Source organism: Lontra canadensis, unplaced genomic scaffold (genome assembly GCF_010015895.1).
Source record: "Lontra canadensis isolate GAN:19392208 unplaced genomic scaffold, GSC_riverotter_1.0 scaffold1, whole genome shotgun sequence".
NCBI lineage: Eukaryota > Metazoa > Chordata > Mammalia > Carnivora > Mustelidae > Lontra > Lontra canadensis.
This window is the reverse complement of record NW_022630995.1, coordinates 65,486,662-65,506,754: the sequence shown is the minus strand read 5'-3', so window position 1 is coordinate 65,506,754 and position 20,093 is coordinate 65,486,662. Positions and strand designations below refer to the sequence as shown.

General features: G+C 46.1%; 1 protein-coding gene across 5 annotated transcripts in view; it reads left to right on the top strand.

Moving 5' to 3' along the window:
• Positions 1-20,093, top strand: part of HTT (huntingtin) — a 134,842-nt gene that overhangs the window by 38,529 nt on the left and 76,220 nt on the right. For 4 of the 5 annotated variants that reach the window (XM_032855922.1, XM_032855917.1, XM_032855926.1 and 1 more), the window contains 14 exons: positions 1,906-2,107; positions 3,203-3,250; positions 5,578-5,658; positions 7,017-7,378; positions 10,216-10,339; positions 10,600-10,718; positions 12,512-12,623; positions 12,870-13,007; positions 13,855-14,013; positions 14,102-14,199; positions 15,264-15,403; positions 16,385-16,448; positions 16,695-16,795; positions 19,624-19,770. In XM_032855922.1, the coding sequence (XP_032711813.1) occupies positions 1,906-2,107; positions 3,203-3,250; positions 5,578-5,658; positions 7,017-7,378; positions 10,216-10,339; positions 10,600-10,718; positions 12,512-12,623; positions 12,870-13,007; positions 13,855-14,013; positions 14,102-14,199; positions 15,264-15,403; positions 16,385-16,448; positions 16,695-16,795; positions 19,624-19,770 (1,895 nt within the window). The remainder of the gene's footprint in view (positions 1-1,905; positions 2,108-3,202; positions 3,251-5,577; positions 5,659-7,016; positions 7,379-10,215; positions 10,340-10,599; positions 10,719-12,511; positions 12,624-12,869; positions 13,008-13,854; positions 14,014-14,101; positions 14,200-15,263; positions 15,404-16,384; positions 16,449-16,694; positions 16,796-19,623; positions 19,771-20,093) is intronic. The other variant, XM_032855925.1, reaches the window with a different exon arrangement.

The window sequence follows — 20,093 nt, the reverse complement described above, 5'->3', positions numbered from 1 at the left end:
CCAGGCGCACCTAGCGTACAGTTTATAATGTACATGATATCTGAGTTCTGAAGTAGTTATGTAATATTTTTTAAAAAGATTTTATTTATTTCAGCTAGAGACTGAGTGATAGAGCATGGAGGGTGTGAGGGGCAGAGAGAGGGAGAAGCAGACTTCCTGCTGAGCAGGGAGCCTGATGTGGGGCTCGATCCCAGGACCCCAGGATCATGACCCTAGCTGAAGGCAGATGCCTAACCGAGACACCCAGGGGCCCCCATAATATTTTAAAATAAATACATAAGTATTGGGATTACATACTCGGAATTTTCTTGCGATCTTTTTTAAAAAAAGCCTGGGAGAAGCAAGCAAACAATCACTAAGTGGTGTGGTAAGGGGGTGGGTTGGTGGGCTGTAGGGGCCCAGAGTGGGGAGCCCCTGTCTGGCCAAGGTCAGGGAGGCATACGGAAGAAGCATGGTGATGAGCCAGTGCTGATGGGTGAGTGGGATCGGACCCAATACAGGGAGTTGGGAGAGGTTTTGTAGACAGACTACAGCCTTTGCGCAGTTTGAGGAGTGAGCACGCATGCGCAGACGGGCACCGGTGCGGGTCCTGGGAAGGGCCCAGGGCTTCTCGTCGATGAGCAGGGGTGCTGGTGAACGTCAGAGTAGGATGCAGCAGCCCTTTTTGCTGTGGGCCAACTACTGAGCTGCAGCAGTTGAGCCGGAAGACAACACGAGGAGGTGGCTGTGCTCCCAGAGAGCTTGGCTCACATGGGGGTTGGGACAGGTTTGGCCCGGGGATGGTAACTGTGGACCTGCGGCTCTTGTGATAGCGGCTCCCCTTGGAAGGATGCAGCAGCGACGATGAAAAGGCGCTGCCTCTGAGACTTTGACTTATTTTTTTATACCCTTCTAGACTGTCTTTTTTTAAACATGTGTGTTACTTTTATGATAGTAAAGTTAGGGCTGCCCAACTTACCAAATAAACGTACAGGGTACCAGTTCAGTTTGAGTTGCAGAGAAATCAGGAATAATTTGGTGGTGCAGGTATGCCTGAAATTGCACAGGACATTGTTAGGATGCAAAATTATTTATCTGAAATTCAAATCCAACTGGGTGTTAGTATTTTATTGGACAATGCTAATGAAATGGAAAAAGAGGGGCACCCAGGTGGCTCAGTCTCATTCTGAAGAGCGTGCCACTCTTGATCTCAGAGTCATAAGTTCAAGCCCCACGCTGGGTGTAGAGAGTCTAAAAAAACTAAGATAAGGGGTGCCTCAGTGGCTCAGTCAGTTAAGCATCTGCCTTCAACTCAGGTTATGAACCTGGAGTCCTGGGATCAAGCCCTGTGTCAGGCTCCCTCCTCAGTGGGAAGTCTGCTTCTCCCTCTCCCTCTGTCCCTCCCGCCCATGCTCTCTCTTTCTCAAATAAGTAAATAAAATCTTAAAATAAAATAAAAATTTAAAATATACAAAGAAAAAGTACATTCAGCGTGTTCACATAAGGTAATACGATATTAAAAGCACTGGTAAACTTTGACGTGATGTCTCTAATATGTTGGGAAATGTTTGCCGTGGTCCTCAGTGCAGGGTTCCCTGCAGGCTGTGTAGACCAGCTGTCCTCACCGTGTACGTGAGCTCTGTTCTCCATTTCCGCGTCGGCAGTTAGGCAGACGGTCTTCGCTAGCATGCTACTGCCCTTGTGGGCTGCTGTCCTGATTTGTAAGGGCTTCCTCTCACAGTGGTTGTCATAGGACTTAGAAACTGCCATGGAAGCCGTGACCACAGCAGTAGACATGATGAAGACATTTCTAGGGGTGGAAACGGAGGCACACATTTTGCCAGCATCAGACTCAAAACACAAAGTTGTGAACTCTCGGACACATTTTAACAACCACGGTGATCCCTCTTGTACCTCTGTTTCCAGGTCTATGAGCTGACCTTGCACTACACTCAGCACCAAGACCACAACGCGGTGACAGGCGCGCTGGAGCTCCTGCAGCAGCTGTTGCGGACGCCCCCGCCTGAGCTCCTGCGGGCCTTGAGCACTCCAGGCGGCGGGCCACTCTCCACCATGTGCCACCAGCCTGGCTGCCGGAGCCGCAGCGGCAGCATAGTGGAGCTCCTGGGTATGTTCAGCCCTGAGGCCCTGTGCGGGGCCGCTTCCCTGGGGAGTTCAGGGCTGGCGCTTCGCCAGGCGGGGCCAGCCCTGCTCCTTGGAAACCCAGTCTGGAGACTGGAGGATGGCAGGGTGGCCAGGTCAGAAGACAGCATGAGGCCTGCCTCTGAAGCCGGCTTCTCTGCCCTGGCCTGGCTGCTTCTCCGAGGCACCTCAACCATCGTGGAACGGAAGCTTCAGGGGAAGTATTTATAGGAACCTTGTGCCGCTGGGCCAGAGGTGGGGACCTTCACGTCCCTGTGGGGATTTTCAAGTTCCCTTCTGCCCTCAAGGCCCCTTTTTTGCTGTTCTCACTGACTCTAGGACACTCCCTCCTGTACCCCGCCATTGCTCGTCTTTATGCTTTTGGGGGTCGGGCCCTCATCCCTCATGGGTGCTGTGCTGTGACCTGACCACTTGTTTTCCTCCTGCCCCTTGAGAGCTGGAGAAGTTGGGATCCCGGAAGCAGGGCCTTGAGAACTAGCTTTGGTACAGAGGAGGCTTCTGGGGCCTCGGTGGACTCTGGGCCTCCCCCGGGCTGGTTGAGTACTGCACACGTGCCATGTGGCCTTTCCTCAGCGGCACCGACAACCTGGAGGGTTTGACTGGAGGCCTCGTTGCCGCCTCCTCTGAACGTAAATGTTTGCCTGAGCCAGGAGCACACAGTGAGGGTGTGCCTGTCCACGTCCTGGGCCCTCCAGAGGCCTCTGCTCTGTGGAATGCGTGCCCTACAAATGCTAATGACTAATGATCGTTGCTAATGAAAATTTATATCTGATTGGTAGTTGACCAAGCAATCTGAGAGTTCTTATGTTTTTAATTTGACTTATTAAATGCACGTTCTTTGCGCTGCTTTGACATTTTAGGTCGCATTTTTGGAATTGTGTTACTGGGGTGCTGGTAGGATTTTCATGTGTCAGGATTAATGTGTTGAGGCTTCGCCGGTGGATATACGTTCACACACTCTGTAGTTTTAAAGCTGAATCACGGTTTTTGAAGATTTTCAAATGCCATCTGTATTTTAGCAGCTTGTTATCTTTCATCTGTCATTTTCTGTGATTTACAGCTGGAGGGGGTTCTTCATGCAGCCCTGTCCTTTCAAGGAAGCAAAAAGGTGATTATTTCAGAAATCAGAGTCTTGTGTTGAGTCCCATTGCTTTTTCTGTATTTCTGTAACGCCGTCGACTGTGCCTGTACCTCTTCTCCACGGAGTGATGTATGTATAAATGTAACTGGGCCGGAATGGTTCTGTAGGGCGGCTTTTGAAAATTGCTTGTGTATCAAAATGGCTTTGTCATAAATTTCTACTGTGGCTTCCGTGCTGTGAAACTGGAGTTACAGAAATAGGCCTGCTCTAGTTCACCTGCTTCTGTCTTAGAGACTGTGTTATGTTTTATAAAGGTAACTTGCCTTTCCTGTGAATTCTGTGTAGCATTAGTCAGGAATGATGTTTGGTTAATTATTTGGGTAGTTTGGGCTGATGGCAGTTTTTCAGCTGTGTTTAATTTTGTACATCCCAGAACATTCTGATAACAGTTTTTTTTTTTTTTTTTTTTCAAAGTGTTTCTGATCTCTAATCGGAGAGATTTGGTACACATGAACACTTGACCCCACCAGTTATTTTCTTTTCCAGTCTGGATTTCCAGAGGAAAGAATTGCTGCCATTTTCTCTTTTGAAATCTTAAAAGATGAATCTTTTTAAGAATTTATTGAGGTATAATCGATACAAACATATGAATATTTCTTTGTGTCACGAGTTGAAGGTTTGTGAGCCTAATGCCTAGTGTTACTTGCAATATTGAATGGGACTTTAACAGGACTAATATTCTAGCCCTGACTGGGTTAAGTAAACATTTCCTAGAACTAGAATCCATCGTGTTTGGGCCGTCATAGTGCAGTATACTTAATCAAGTGTGAGAAATTGGTGAAACACTAAGGTTGTTTGAAGGCCACTGGCTTCTAGGCAGTCAGTCTCTCTGTTCTGGAAGCAGGAGGGGACCGTGGCAGGCAGGTGACGAGGTGCCTTATTGCTTAGCCGCCTTCCTGGGTGGTCCACCGTTAAGATGAGCTTTTCCTTCTGGGTAGGAAGCTGGTATGTCCCCACTATCTTATTTGTGTTTTTAGTGTTTTTGTTTTGTTTTCCTTTCTCATTGTGAACTACAGTTTTTAAGCCTTCTTTGTTACAATTGCAAAGATCCTTTTGCTTCCCCACGTGAGATCTGCAAATCTCTGAGAGAAAACAGGAGAATTGACGTTGGATGTGGGATGAGGACAGGGGCTGTGTGGCAGGCGGTGGGGCCCTTCTGGCAACAGCTGGGACCTTGCACCCCTTGAGGAGGGCTCCTTGGGACAGGGGGGCAAACCCTGATTCTCAGGACAGAGACTGTTCTCATTAACCCCCTACGCGCAGCGTGGATTTTTCTTGCTTTCTCAGGGTCAGTCACTTGTTCTGTAAAGAACGACCCTGTTACTTAGATAAGCCAAATTGCTGTGTTCATTTTATATAGATTTTGGGTTTCCTCTGCTTTTTTTTCTTTGCCTTTTTTCCCCCTTTAATGTCACACCAGTATAGATTTCTGGAAGTTGTCTCAGCTATGACCTAGTCCTCAGAAACTAGTGAAGTTAGGCATTGGAAATTGCCAGTAATTATTTCTAGAGGGTCATTTAGTGACCCTTATGTGTAGTGTAACCATGATGATTTAACTAGTCCAATTAAATCATGTTAAGACTTTTTTTTTCCTTTTTTCTTATCAATATAACATAAATTGATATAATTTGGAAACCAAGAACTATAAAATATGTTTTTACAGCTTTGCAAAAGATGAACTATTATTCCATCCTCCCAGATCATATGGCGTCAGGGTCTGATTACACCATAGAGTCTGGCAGCTTAAAGGAGAAGAGAGTAGAAGTGATCTTTGGGGTGACATTCTGTGTATGAACTCTTTCTGTTTTTAAGTTTTTATTTTTACTCCCATTGGCTGCTGGCACGCAGTGTGCTATTTGTTTCAGGAGCTCAGTGGTTATGTGTACACTCTGATTGCCATTGGAGATACGATGTGAGTGTCCTAAGGGCTAACAGAATTGGTTCTAGCCATAGCTTACGGTCTTTGAGATCAAATAGTAATATAAATTATCCAACACTAATAGAGATCTAAGTCAGTAAATTCTTATTAATTATTAAAATACTTGGTGTTATAGTTAGAGAGTCATTGCTTTTAACTTTGTGCTGTATAGGGTTATTGATTTTAGTAATATCTAAATACAGTATCTTGGCATTCTCTGTGTTTAGCACATTAGAGGTACAAAAGTACTTTATATATACCATATGAGAGAGCGAATTAAATATGCTTATGATTTTCCGCTTAGAATGTGCATCTATTTGATTTTTGAAGTCCTTCCCGTAGCAAGCTTAAGGACTCTCGCTACATCATTTCCTAGGGAAAGTGCTCTTTGGAGAAGCAGCGGCCTTGGAGGATGACTCCGAGTCCAGATCAGAAGGCAGCAGCCCCGCCTTCACAGGTAGCTCTCAGGGAGGGACAGTGGTGTCACCCCTCCTGTCTTTCTCCTGGCCCCTTCCCTACCCCTCCCCTCTCCTGCCCCTCATGAAGGGCTGTGCTCCTGGGGATAGTGGTGAAGCCAGCTTGCCCAAATGGTGGCTAATTCATACTATTTTTAGGACATTTGCTTTGAAATGTATGTGTGTGTGTTTTCTTGGATCAAATGTTTGCTGTTTTCCTTAGGTTCTTTGAAAATTAGGTTTACTCCCTGAGCATAACTCTTATGTAGTAAGGGATGGTAGGTAAGTGTCTCATGAATTATATGGGTTGTAAGAGGAAAATGGGATTAAAAATTGTCTGTGGACCGCTTAACTTGAGAGAAATTTACATTTGTTTATAGATTCCTTTATTCCTTTATTCATGTTATGAAAGAAGTATTGATTAATATGCTAATAATTGGATTAAATGAGAGTGGTATAATCCTATCCAAAAGAATATTTTTAGACAACTGAAAATAAGACGAAAGTATTTGGGAAAGAAAATCTGAATAAATCCAGTGGCGATTATTTATTTACTCATTTTTATAAAACAAATCTTTTTTTTTTTTTTTAATTACAAAAGTAAAAGAAGAAAATCCAAATTCTAGCTCTCTGCCACATTATACAGCTTGAGGACTCACTGACCCAGTGGTCTTTAGGGAGCACTGCTAACACCTGGGTGTAGATCTTTCTGTATTGATTTTTACATAGTGTGTGGCTTTTTTAATGAGAATTTAAAAACAGAGCTAGGAAAACGTGCTGCACATTTGCGTTCCAGGAGGGGAGGACTGGCTGCTTCTAAGACGGCTTCAAGCAGTCTTGAACAGGGTCTGGGAAGAAGGCAAACCCATGTCAGAGAGATGGTGACTTTCCACTGTTTCTGAGTGCGACCTGCTGAGCGAGAGCACCCACATGCTTATGCCCAACCAGCCTGCCTGTGGGGCGTGGTCTGGCTGCGCTGCTCCAAGCTGAGGCTGAGCAGTTGCTCAGAGACTCAAAGTGGTATTGTTCTTGAGCTTACGTCAGTTTTTACAGTGAAATACCATTTGAGAATATTCATAGCATTTAGGAAACACCTACTGATAATCCTTATTTTATGACTGTGACATGGTAATAGAGTGAAGGGTAAGTCAAGAATACAGTAAAAAGCAATTTTAGTAATGTTTGAAGAATGCACTCACCTTGCTTTCGAAATTTACTAGTTCACATTTTCACTGTATTTCACGATTTTTTGCAGTTAAAACATTTGGTGACAGTGAATTTTGAGGTATTTTATAAGCATTTGATTCCCTGTTGAACGTTTCCCTGGCCCTTTGAGGAATGTGTGTTTCTTTGTCTTCAGCCTCAGTCAAAGGTGAGATTGGTGGCGAGCTGGCTGCGTCTTCTGGAGTCTCCACTCCTGGCTCTGCCAGTTCAGCTGCGGACTCTGTGGGCCATGACATCATCACCGAGCAGCCCCGGTCACAGCATACGCTACAGCCAGACTCGGTGGATCTGACCGGCTGTGACCTGGCGAGCGCAGCCACCGACGGGGACGAGGAGGATATCCTGAGCCACAGCTCCAGCCAGATCAGTGCCGTCCCGTCTGACCCAGCCATGGACCTGAATGATGGCACCCAGGCCTCCTCCCCGGTCAGTGACAGCTCCCAGACCACCACTGAGGGGCCTGATTCAGCTGTGACCCCTTCGGACAGTTCCGAAATTGTAAGTGGGTGAAGGGCTCTCGCCAGCAGGCTCAGACCTAGACCCTCCTGCTTATTTCCCTCTTCCTGTCTGACTCACTAAGGAAAGAGCAGAGATCACCAGCTCAGGTCATTAATGGGGAATTCAACCCCATCTAAGACCCTCCCTGAAGACAATGGTGTGTCATTTGTGTTGAACATGGAGGTCAGATTAGATTAGTTGATGATATGAATATTGCTAAAATTGAATGCATTTTAAATTCATTAAGAACTTGCTGAGTATAGATTAAATCATTACTTAAAATATCTGTAAGGACCCTATTGACAGATCTGTGGTCTTTTTTTTTGGAAAGATTTTCTTTTTTTTTTTTTTTTTTTTTCAAAGAGTTTATTTATTTATTTGAGAGAGAATGAGAGTGAGAGAGAGAGCATGAGAGGAAGAGGGTCAGAGGGAGAAGCAGACTCCCTGCGGAGCTAGGAGCCCAATATCGGACTGGATCCTGGAATTCCAGGATCATGACCTGAGCCGAAGGCACTTGCTTAAGCCACCCAGGTGCCCCAGATCTGTGGTCTTAATACATTGTAACTAAAAACATTAACACTGTGTATTTAACTTTTTTTTGGTTTGTTTTTTGGCTTTTCAAAACCTTCTACAACATATCCCCTCTTATAGAGCATGGAGTTAAGTATATTTCTGGTCTCTGAGCTAGCAGAGAAGAAGCACCTTAAGGATGGTCTGAACACCAAGTTTGGTAAAAGTGATACAGAATTTAACACTCCTTTTTAAAAAAAAAAAAACAATTTGTACTGTTAAGTGTTCTGTTACTATCGAATAGGTTTTATTAAGAACATTTTTGGTTTGGTTTGGTTTTTGGGTTTTTTTTACGTGGATGAATGCAGAAGCATCGAATGACAAAATCATGAGATAAATCACTGGCACGTCCCTATTGAGCAGTTGTCAAGTTGTCAGGTGGATTCAGTTTCTGATGGCCACGTGGATTTGCAGTTCCTCAGGTACAGCTGTGAGCTCACAGTTGGGGTTTTTAACTAGAAGACCCGGGGAAGCGTAGGACAGACAGTTGGAACAGTATGCAGGAAAAACGAGAAGGTTAGGGAAAGTGCTGGCCATTAAGTGTGTGGGGGAGATTCTGCTGTGTGTTTATTGCACCAGCTTCCATGGGGTATCTTGCCTCTTTATGATGGATGGTTTCTGGTGGATTTGTTAGAAGTAGGAATGAAAGGCCATGGGAAATTCTGAAAACTTCACACCTCTTGAAATTACCCCGTTGTTCACTGGGTAGCAGTGCTGGGAACGGGACCTCTGCAGGTCTCTCTGGCCTGTAGAAAATGAACATCTTCCCTTGATAATTCCCACATTGGTGCAGTTCTTTCCTGGTTTATGGGATGCTTCCTTGTCTGTTATGTAGTCATTAATTATTTGCTGAACAAGTATACTGAGCGCCTGTTAAGTTCCATGGAGTGTTCACAAGCTGGGGACAAAGTAGAGGGCACAACATATAAAACTCCTTGCTCACATGAAGCTAATGTTCTAGAGGAGTCAAGAGACCCCTTCCATGCCGGGCCGGACAGCAAAGAGCTTTCTAAGCCATATAGCCTCTATCACATGTTCCTCTCTGCTGCTGTCTGGTGAAAGCAGCCATTGACTATATGTAAATGAACTAGCATTCCCATAAAACTTTATTTACAAAAACAGGTGGTGGGCCAGGTTTGGTCATTAGGCAATGGCTTAACTACCCCTATTCTAGGCAGGGTGTGTGCATGCATGTGGGGGCAGATACTAAGCAAGTAATCAATCTATAAGTAAACAAATACATAGTTAGGTGGTGATGAGTGCCATAGAGGAAAAGAAACAAGTGAAGATATAGAGATTTCCTCATGAGACAGCCCAGCGCGGTGGCCAAGGGGCTGCTGCCAGGATGAGAATTTCGGCTCTGCTGTTTCCTAGCCGTGTAGCCTGGAACATGTATGAGCCTTCTTGCCTCAATTTTCTTATCTGCAAATGGAGGGTAACAGTACTTGCACTGTAAGACTTTTGATGATGCGTATAAAGTGGTTTTTGATTCTGCCTGGGCTGTAGTAAAATATTCAAGAAGTATTGTTTTTATTATGGTGAAATTTCTCATTTTAATACATTTTTTTTTAACTGAGGTAAGGTTTTTTGGGTAAACTAATTGGGACAGTGAAGGTAAATCATTTCTTTCTTGGTTGATTTTGAACGTGTGGTAACTCTAGGGACTTGAAATGACTTTAAAAATGATGCAGAATTTATTTCAGTTCTTGATAATGTATTGAGGTTTTGTCACTCAGTTTTTCAGGTAAATTACATGGGATTTCAAGTGAATGTGTAAAGTTTCACAGTATGGATCATAATTCAAGTTTACGGCCAAGTGTATGATACACTGTGTCCAAAACTTAGTTGATTTAGTCCTGGCAATTTAGAAGCTAACCTAGTGTAGCGTTAGGTATTTGCCTAAAAGAAGGTATTTGTCTAAAAGATTTTTCTCATTGTTGACTTATTGTAAAATTTGCTTGTGAAGATAAAGATTTTTGTTTAGGTTTTTTTTGTTAATATCACAAAGAGAAATTTTCAGGTTGGAATTTCTTTGGCATTTTTATAGTCATAAAGCTTTTTGTAATGTAGTAGCAATGTGTGATCAAGGAAGCTTGATCATGGACTCGCACAACCTCTCTGCGCATTTCAGGAAATTACCTTTGTGTTAGTACGAGAGATGTGGTCCGTGTGATTTTTGCCTTTGCCTTTGCCTTTCCATGTCAGGAGAGCCTGTCCCTTGGTGATGTCCCTTCAGAGCCCTCACCAGCCCCTCTCGTACTGTGCAGGTGTTAGACGGTGCTGACAGCCAGTATTCGGGGATGCAGATCGGACAGCCACCGGACGAGGATGAGGAAGCCACGGGTGTCCTTCCAGATGAAGATGCAGATGCTTTCCGAAGCTCTTCAGTTGGTAGGTGGACCTCAGCAGTGCGCTGTGGAAATGTTTTCTTCAACCCTGACATCGCAGTTTTACCTTTGCTTCCGAGAAGAAATCTTGGAGTATCTTTGTTTTCTGAGTTGTAAATAGCAAATAAGGAAGGTCAGTTGAGGAATGACTGTCCTTGTTCTTGATCTAAATCCTGTACTTTCATGTGGACTTTGCATGAATATGGATATTGGTTTTTTTTATTGGAAACTTGTCGCTCAATCTCAATTTCTCTGATTATGAAGCTCTTCAGCAAGCACATTTACTGAGAAGCATGGGCCACAGCAGACAGGCCTCTGACAGCAGCATCGATAAATTCGTCTCCAAAGATGAAGCTGCTGAACCAGGAGATCAAGAAAACAAGGTGAGATGTTTAGGCAGAAGACCATTGGGCTTTCTGAGCTTCTGTGAGTGTTTAGGATCACTCTGGCTGCTGTCCGTGTGCCTTGCTTCTAGCTTTCCCATCTCTGAGCTTCTGCCCACCTATTTCCCCTTAAGTAGTGACCACTTCCTAGGTGTGCTCCTCTTTTCTGCCTCTCCAGATACTACCCAGATCCTTGAGAACTGGCTCAAGAACTGCCTTCCTGAGAGTCCTTCCCAGACAGATTTGTCTTACACTGATTGCTACCTTGCCTGATTTCTTGGGCCGTTCATTTGATGGTCATGCTTGTCCTGCAGCATGTCTTGTTTTTTTTTGTGGAATAATACATTTGTTTGTTTATGGTGGTAAAATACATATAAAGTTTACCAGAGTGACTGTTGCGAAGTGCGCCCCCCCAGTGGCGTAAGTGCTTTCACGTTATGTGGCTGTCCCCACCCTCCCTCTCCAGAACTCTTTCCCTCTCCCCAGACTTAATACTCTGTCCCCATTTGCCCCTAACTCCCCATTCCTCCCTCTCCCCAGCCCTTGGCTCCCATCATTTCCTTTGTGTCTCCCTGGACTGTAGGACGTGCCTACAGGTGGAACCATGTGGTATTTGTTCTTTTGTGACTGGCGTAAGTCACTGGGTATAATGTTCTCAGACTTCATCTGTGTTGTAGGAGGTGTCAGGATTCCCTTCTTCTCTGACACTGAGGCATATTCCACTGTGCAGGTGGACCCCATTTTGTTCTGTTCATCCGTTGATGGATCCTTGGGTTTACTTCTGTCTTCTGGCCGATGTGAATGATGCTGCTGTGAACTTGGAGGTGCAGGCGTCTCTTCAGGACTTTGCTCTAAGTTCTTTGGGATAGACACCCAGAAGTGGAATTTCAGAGTCCTCTGGTAGTTCTAGTTTTAGGTTTTTTTGAGGACCCTCCACACATTGTCCACAGTGGCCACACCAGTTTGTGTTCCCACCAGCTGCGCACAGGGTTCTGGTTTCCCTGGGTCCTCGCCTAGGCTTGTCATTTTCTGGCTTCTTTTGAGAGCAGCTATCCTGCTGGGAGTGAGGTTGTATGTCACTGTGGCTTTGACTTGAGTTTCCCTAATGATGAGTGATGTGGGACATCTTTTCATATGCTTCCTGGCCATTGTATTTTGTCTTGGGAGAAATGTCTGTTCAATTCCTTAGCTGTATTTAATCAGGTTTGGGCTTTTGTTGTTGTTGTTGACTTTATCCATTGAATTGCTTGTAAAATATCCCTGAATTGCTTACCTTTTTACCTATAAGTGGCTTTTCTTCCCAGTTAATTTTAAATTCCTTGAGGGCAGGAACAGTTTCGAACTTAGTCCATCTGTAGATGCCCAGTCATCCTGCAGCCTCCGTGCTTCCTTCCAGGTCCTGCTCCAGCCAGGTCTGTCCCCTCTCAGCTCTGGGCATTCGCAGGGCTCTTGCCTCTGCCTGGGTAGCTGCCCCTTGTCCTCTAGATGGTGGCTCATGCTGTTCTTGCCTGAGCAACCTCTCCTGAGTGCCAGCTCCCAGCTGCCTTCTCTCCAGTGTGCCCTCTCTGTACCCTGAGCTCATCGCTGCCACTGCCCATGTGACCCTGTGGCTCAGCTGCCTCTGACCACTCTGATTGGGCTCCACCGTGGTCTGTGAGGACAAAGATGGGCATTTCTGTGTCCCCAGCACCTGGCATAATTGGTGCTCTGGACCTGTTTGTTGAACACACTAGTGAGCGAATGTGCTGGTTCCTTGATCCTAAGACCAACAAGTGTTGCTTTCTGTGTTGTAGCCTTGCCGGATCAAAGGTGACATAGGGCAGTCTACCGATGATGATTCTGTTCCTCTTGTCCATTGTGTCCGCCTTCTGTCTGCTTCATTTTTGCTGACCGGGGAGAAAAATGGTAAGTATAGAAAGGCAGGTATAGAGCTGAAGGAAATACTGACGTCTCAAGGTCACCTCAGTGGCTGATTTGCACCTCATTGCTGTAGCAGAGGGAGGGAGTAGAGTCTGGGCCTAACGGTGGCTTTCACTGACTGATGGGAGAAGGGAGGGGATGCTGGGGGAGCAAGGTTACTGGGTCTAGTTTTATTTCTGTGGAAACTAAATGTTGGCTGCTTGGAAGGTGATCTCAGTGGTTTCCTTGCAGTGTTGGTTCCGGATAGGGACGTGAGGGTCAGCGTGAAGGCACTGGCACTCAGCTGTGTGGGAGCTGCTGTGGCCCTTCATCCCGAGTCCTTCTTCAGCAAACTTTATAAAGTGCCTCTTGACACCATGGAGCACCCTGGTATGTTACAAGTTCACGGCTTGTCCCTCATGTTTAGTTGGTACTTTGGAAACTACTTCAGACCATCTTGGCTGTTGTGGTTTAGAGTAATACGTATTCTGAGCTGATTTGTGGTATTTTTGAACTGTGTTGTAGCTCCATATAAAACACATAAATAGTAATGCTTTTTGGACTCCCTGTCGATGCAATGTTTCATTTAAACACACGTGACGAGACAGTAGATAAGTGGGACCATAAGAGCCACTTTATATACATACTGGATTTTTACCAAAAGCACAAATCGTGTATAATCAAAATTGCTTTGGGTCACACTCAGCCAGGCCAGATGTTCACACTCAGAGACAAGTGGCAGCCGAGACGAGCAGAGCAGCCGCAGATCCAGCTCCTGTAGCACACGCTCTGGGACCCACTCTCATGGTGGAGTAGATGGGGGAGGAGCCACACTTCTAAAATTATCCTTCCGCTTTCTCCCCCTTTCCTTGGGCGAGGGGACACACTTGTGCTTTTGAATTCATATTAGGTAAGTGTGGACTAGTTTGAATTTCTCTAATCTCTCTCTTTTTTTTTTTTTGGAAGTGAAATCTTGGAATTTTATTATTGGTTGGCAACCTGGAATTATAGTCCAGAACATCTGTTGTGATGAAGTGATAGCAGACCTGTGATGAATCTAGAATCCTTAAACCTCACTGTATTTTTTTACTGCTCATGGCTATTCAAGTCTCTTTTAGATTTGGATTGCCCCCCCCACCTTTCTTTTTTCCCTCTTTCCTGAGAATGAAGCTTTTGTTCTGAGTTAGAAAGTTGATGGTAGGGGCTTGTACAGTGGCTGGGCAATTTATCTCTACAGAGGAGCAGTACGTGTCAGACATCCTGAACTACATTGATCACGGAGACCCCCAGGTCAGAGGAGCCACGGCCGTTCTCTGTGGGACCCTCATCTCCTCCATCCTTAGCAGGTCCCGCTTCCAAGTGGGGGACTGGATGGGCACAGTCAGAGCCTTGACAGGTAATGGTGGAGTTTTCAGTGCATTTTCTAGGTAGAATTCCCAAGTTCAAGTTTATGTAAAGTGCTTGCTGTTTGCTCTTCTGGTCAGGAAATACGTTTTCTCTGGTGGACTGCATTCCTTTGCTGCAGAAAACTTTGAAGGATGAATCTTCTGTGACTTGCAAGTTGGCTTGTACAGCTGTGAGGGTAAGCATCATCTTTTGTGGAAGTCAATTCTTTGATTAGCAGAGATTTTGTCACTGTTATAACTAAAATCGGGCTTAATACTAAACAGTCATAGACGTTGCAAAGCTGTAAACAGTAGCAGCCGTGTGTGTGTGTCCGCCATGCCACTGCAGAAAGCAGGTGTCACCAGTCAGGTTTGTTTCCTAGGGTGTTGCAGGAGTTTCAGTACTCTGAGTGTTTGTTTGAAATGTTTCTTTTCATAAAGGGTCTATTTAGACATACTCTTGGCCAACATGGAGGGTAAAACCATGTTGAATTAAAAACCCCACCACCACTCAGGGTGCTGAGTTGGGGGCCGGGGGGCTGCGAGGTTGTTCATTGAGCTCTGTGCCGTGTCCCTGCAGCACCCCCGGTCTGGACACAGCGGCGTGCTGGACCTTTTTAGATCAGCTGGTCTGTGAACCACAGCTGGCCAGTCACCAACACTAACAGTTAACTAGTAAAGATCAAAGGAAAACCCCGACAGTTGTCACATGAATAGGATACCTTCCCTTTTCAGAATGTCATGGCAGGAACTGTTCCTTAATTCCAGATGATTGTCAGGTTTCAGTTGCTCTTTGTCTGCGGGAGCACAGCAGGTCTCCGACCTTGAGTCCACTCATGTCCGCCGTGTGCCCTGAGGGGTGGGGAGGGCGCAGCCAGGGGGGCTGTGCCGCGGCTGGGGGGCCGTGGAGTACACGGCTGCATAGCAAAGGGCCCGGCTCCCCCATTGGCCCCGGGTCTGAGGTTTGTTTTAGAACAGGTTTACCCCTGCTCTGTGGTCATGAAATCGGTGTCTGGGAGTAGAGGCCTTGACCAAGACAGCAGTGGGAGGAAGGAGGACATACGGTGATGGGGAAGGGACATGTTTATTGCTAAACTGGAGTTAAGGACATTGCTGAGGGACGTGGGGAAAGTTCAGCGTCCCTGCCACGGTGAGAGGAGGAGGAAATGGGAACGCGGCGGCATGCGCATGCTGTCGGAACCATCAGGAGTCAGTGGCGGCGCTGAGCCTGACCCCATCACGTGGCGACCTTGACTTCCAGCACTGTGTCACGAGTCTGTGCAGCAGCAGCCACAGCGAACTGGGGCTGCAACTGGTCACCGACTTGCTGACCCTGAGGGACAGCTCCTACTGGCTGGTGAGGACGGAGCTTCTGGAGACTCTTGCAGAGATTGACTTCAGGTGAGTGATGAATCAGGTTCCTTAGGTCCGTAAACCAAAGCTGCTCAGGAGTTCGGGCCAGGAACTGGGAGGCCTGGGTCATTGCTTCAGGTGCTCATTTGTGATGGTCGTTGTCGTCACCTGTGGGTTGGGAGTCTGGGTGGTGTGGAGAGCTGATGCTGCTTTCTTCCTCAGCTTGCTTTGTGCTTGGGGTTTTACAATACAGGTGGAGGATTAGGTCTTCCTGGTGGTCTCAGTCACCTGAGCAGCCTGGATGGAGGGCACAGGAGAGCTCAGACTGCCATCATTCTTGCTTGTGTGGACAAAAGGAACGTCCTCATTATACCGAACTTAGGTCACACAGCTCATCTGTACTTTGTTGCAATTAAAAAATAACGTGATGCCTTTTGCATCTTCTAAGAACAAGTTTGGCTTAAGATGTTGTCTTTCGGGAGGGGAAATTTCTTCTATTATCCAGGCGTTTGGGTGTTTTCCACGCAGCTGTTACAATGTGCTTGCTGTGTGCCAGGCTCAAGGCTAGTGCCCCTGAGCCTACTAGAGGTAGTTTCTTCCTCTCTCAGCATGTCTCTCTGAATGAGGGGTTGCTCTCAGCTCTGGCTGCTGGGAGGGACCCTGGGCCAGGGGCAAGGAACCTGCCCGAGGCCGTGCAGTCCCTCCCCGGAGTTGGCAGGCCCCTCCCCTGGTGGCTGAGCTCACTCTGAGGCCCCTTGGAGTCTCTCACAGTACGAGATTATTAGTATTTATTTTGAAGAAAACAGTTCACTAAGTCTGAAATGAGGAGAGGAATATGAAGTCCACTTACTTAAAAACCTTGGTCCTTCCATGGGTCTGAGGACGTGCTCCCTCTCTGGTGTTCTGGGTGGCAGGACCAGCCCCCTTCAGAGCCGCCCTCTGTGTCCTGTGTGTCAGGGTTGTGCCGGCCGACAGTGGGTGTCCATGGAGTCACTAAATTGTTTCATGTTAAAAATGTTCTTTTGTTAGGTTGGTAAGCTTTTTGGAGGCAAAAGCAGAAAACCTGCACAGAGGGACCCATCATTATACAGGGGTAAGCAGTTCATTTTTGTGAGGCCACGTCATAGCTTCCAGGGGTGCCTTCCCAGGGGTGTGGGTCTCCTCTGAGCGTGCTCTGTTCTAGACTGACCCTGCGATTCAGGTTGTGACAGTCATGCTTGTGTGTGTGAATTTAAGACTAGTGGTCGTGAGCGCTCCCTCATGGTCCTTCCAAAGTATCTTACGTGAAATGGGCTTAAAGACAGATGTCATATCTGTTTCTGTTTCCTTCTCTCTGAAGCTTTTAAAACTGCAAGAACGAGTGCTCCATGATGTGGTCATCTATCTGCTCGGGGACGAGGACCCCAGGGTGCGGCATGTTGCCGCAGCGGCCTTGATAAGGTATCTACCACCCATTTTCTCTCTTTGCTCACTTTCCTGGTGGAAGTGCAAAGTGGTAGGAGGAGGGGAGCTCGGTTATCTGAGAGTAGGTCAGCATTCCCGGATGCTGGACGCTCACTTTCAGCTCCTCTGAAAGCATCAGAAAAGACCAGGAGTCTAAAGTGAGGGTGAAAACAGGGCTAGCCTCCAAAAGTGATGCGCTTTTCATTGTGAGATGTTTGGAATGTAGAGAAGAGCACAAAGAAGAACATAGAAATCTCCTTTGGTTCTGCCTCTGGAGACAATCACTGTGAATGTGTTGAGTATAGCCTGTGCATGAGTCTATTCTACAAAATTGGGACCAAGCGTACGTGCAATTCAGTGATCCGATCATTTTCATGTACTATGTTATCGCATCTTCCTGCTATCAGACTCTTCTAAAAAAAAAAAAACAAAAAAAAAACACCTGACTCTGCCAGTGATATCTGGAGCCGCCCCCCGTATTCAGATATGTTTGTATGTTTGCACTGAAGTACATGACGTGTCCTACAGAGTGAGATTGGTGAAGGCCACGCATACTGTTTCAGAAAAAGAAATGTATAGTGAGTGGCCAATGTCTTATTCTGTAGTTGTGATAAACTTTTATGTAAATATTATTTGGTTGGACAGTAAGTTTTCTTTGACTTACATAATGAATAATGCTTGTGAATATTGTTATACACAAATGCTGATATATACATTTTTTTCTGAGAATTCCTGGAAGTTTAGTTACTAGGCCAAGCTTTCTGGTGTTGTGGGTTTTTTTTGTTTTGTTTTGTTTTCAATTTTTCATAGCTTTACTGAAGTATGATTTTGTGTCCCTTCACACTCACCCATTTTAAGTGTACGATTTAGTGATTTGTAGTAAACATAGAGATTTGTGTAACCATCACCACAATCCCAATTTTAGAACATTTCCATGACCCCGTCACCACATGGCTGATATTACTTCCACTCTTGTGGCTACTGTGGATTGTACTGGCTGAACATCTGCCCACAAGACATTGTGTGGACACATGTTCTCATTTCTTTTGGGTCGGTACCTAGAGTGGGTTTTTGTTTTTTTTTTAAAGATTCTATTTATTTATTTGACAGAGTGAGAGGGTACAGTAGGCAGAGCAGAAGGCAGAGGAAGAGGGAGAAGCAGGTTCTCCTGTGAGCAGGGAATCCCACGTGGGGCTTGATCCCAGGCCCCTGAGATCATGACCTGAGCTGAAGGTAGCCACTTTAACCGACTGAGCCACCCAGGTGCCCCTAGAAGTGGATTTTTTTTCTGGGTTTTGGTTCTTCCTGTGAAATTGCTCTCCAGAAACATAGTGGTCTCTTAGTGACCAGAATATGATTGTGCCTGATTCTTCTCACCAAAAAAAGATTAAAAAAAAAAAGTTAAGTATGTATCAATTGTTGAAGCAGAAATTGTTTTTTTTTTTTTTTTTTGTAAGATTTTATTTATTTATTTGATAGAGAGAGTACAGCAGGGGGAGCAGCAGGCAGAGGGAGAGGGAGAAGCAGGCTCACCGAGCAGGGAGCTCAATGTGGGAATTGATCCCAGGACCCTGGGATCATGACCTGAGCCGAAGGCAGACAGATGCTTAACTGACTGAGCCACCCAGGTGTCCTGAAAAATACCTTATCTTTTTGAAGTAATACATGTTTACTTAACAAAGTTTAGGGAAAATATAAAATAGGAAATCAAAATCTCTGTGATCAAATGACTGAAAACCAGGGTTTCATTTTGATGTGTATCTTTTCTGTTTTCAGTGTTGTCGTTTGCGTATTTCTTTGATTACTTGTGAGGTGTACTTTTTCTTGCACTTAACTGGATTAGTATGACTTGCCTACAACGATTTTGGACCTTTCCCTCTTTCTGCAAATGATAGCCATTTATTTTACCTTAGAAAGATGTTGTGCTTATGACCAGGACCCCACAGAAGAGAGATTTTAATTAAAGATACTGGGGTTTGCAGACCAATGTGAGTAGGTAGTTGATTGTTTCTACGAGTTATAAGCCCCGTCCGAAAGCATATGAGCACACTCCTGCAGAACACACACTGCTGATTGCAGAAATGGGCCCTTCTGTTCTCTTAGGAAATGTTGCCTGTTCTGCATTTAAAAAAAATTTTTTTTAAAGATACTATATGTTCATTTGAGAGACGCAGCGGGAGAGGGAACACAAGCAGGGGGAGCGGCAGAGGGAGAAGCAAGCTTCCTGCTCAACAGGGAGCCTAATACGGGGCTCGATCCCAGGACCCTGAGATCATGACCTGAGCCAAAGGCAGATGCCCAATGACTGAGCCCCCCAGGTGCCCCTGTATTCTGCTTTTGAGTGGAGTTTAGATTTGTGAGGGGCTTCTGCTGGAGCTTTGCCATCTGGGAGTGTGTGGGACGGATTTGCAGGCAGAATTGCAAAAACGAGTAGGGGCTGGCCACTGGTGTTCAGATCTGCTCTGTGCTTGGTACTCTCAGTGGATGGGGGAGTCACGTACCTGTTCATCTTGCTCAAGAGGACCAGAAGGAGAACTTGAAATCCGAGCCTTTTATTGTACGTAGAGAAAGCTGCTAAAGTTACGGCAGGCAGAAAGGAAGTGCGGCTCCTGGTTATGGCAGGGGTGGCGTGACTGGTGCGAGGGCGGTTGGTCCTGGGACTGGCAGCCCCCTCCACTGGGCCGGGGGACCCCCCCCCCCCAAGGCAGAAGCTGCTGTTCTGTGGCTGGACCGCATTTCAGGCCTCCCCACCTTGACACAGGAGGGTGGTGCAGCGCAGGTGTGGCTCAGACCCCGTCAGTGAATGCACTCCACTTCTGTGTCAGGCTCGTCCCGAAGCTGTTCTATAAATGTGACCAAGGACAAGCCGACCCCGTCGTGGCTGTGGCGAGAGATCAAAGCAGTGTTTACCTGAAGCTCCTCATGCACGAGACGCAGCCTCCGTCTCACTTCTCCGTCAGCACCATCACCAGGTACGCGCGCTGCGTGCGGGGGTGTCATGGGGGGCTTTCCTGATGCATCGTGCTTTCCAGAGAAGAAGAGTCAGGTGAGGGCATTTGCATAGGTGGTCCCCTTCGGTAGGGTGTCCGTCCTTTCTGGGATTTGCCGCCTGTCTTCATTTAGGAAGCTCTGGCACAGTCACAGCAAGACTTCACGAATCTTCCAGTCCACTCACTACCAGACGAGTTCTCAAAGTGTATTTTTGTGTGTGACACTTAGACTGTGTCTTTTCTAGAAACCTGTCCGGTAACTTTTTCGCTTCATTTGTGTTGCCGGTGAAGAGTATGGTGAGATT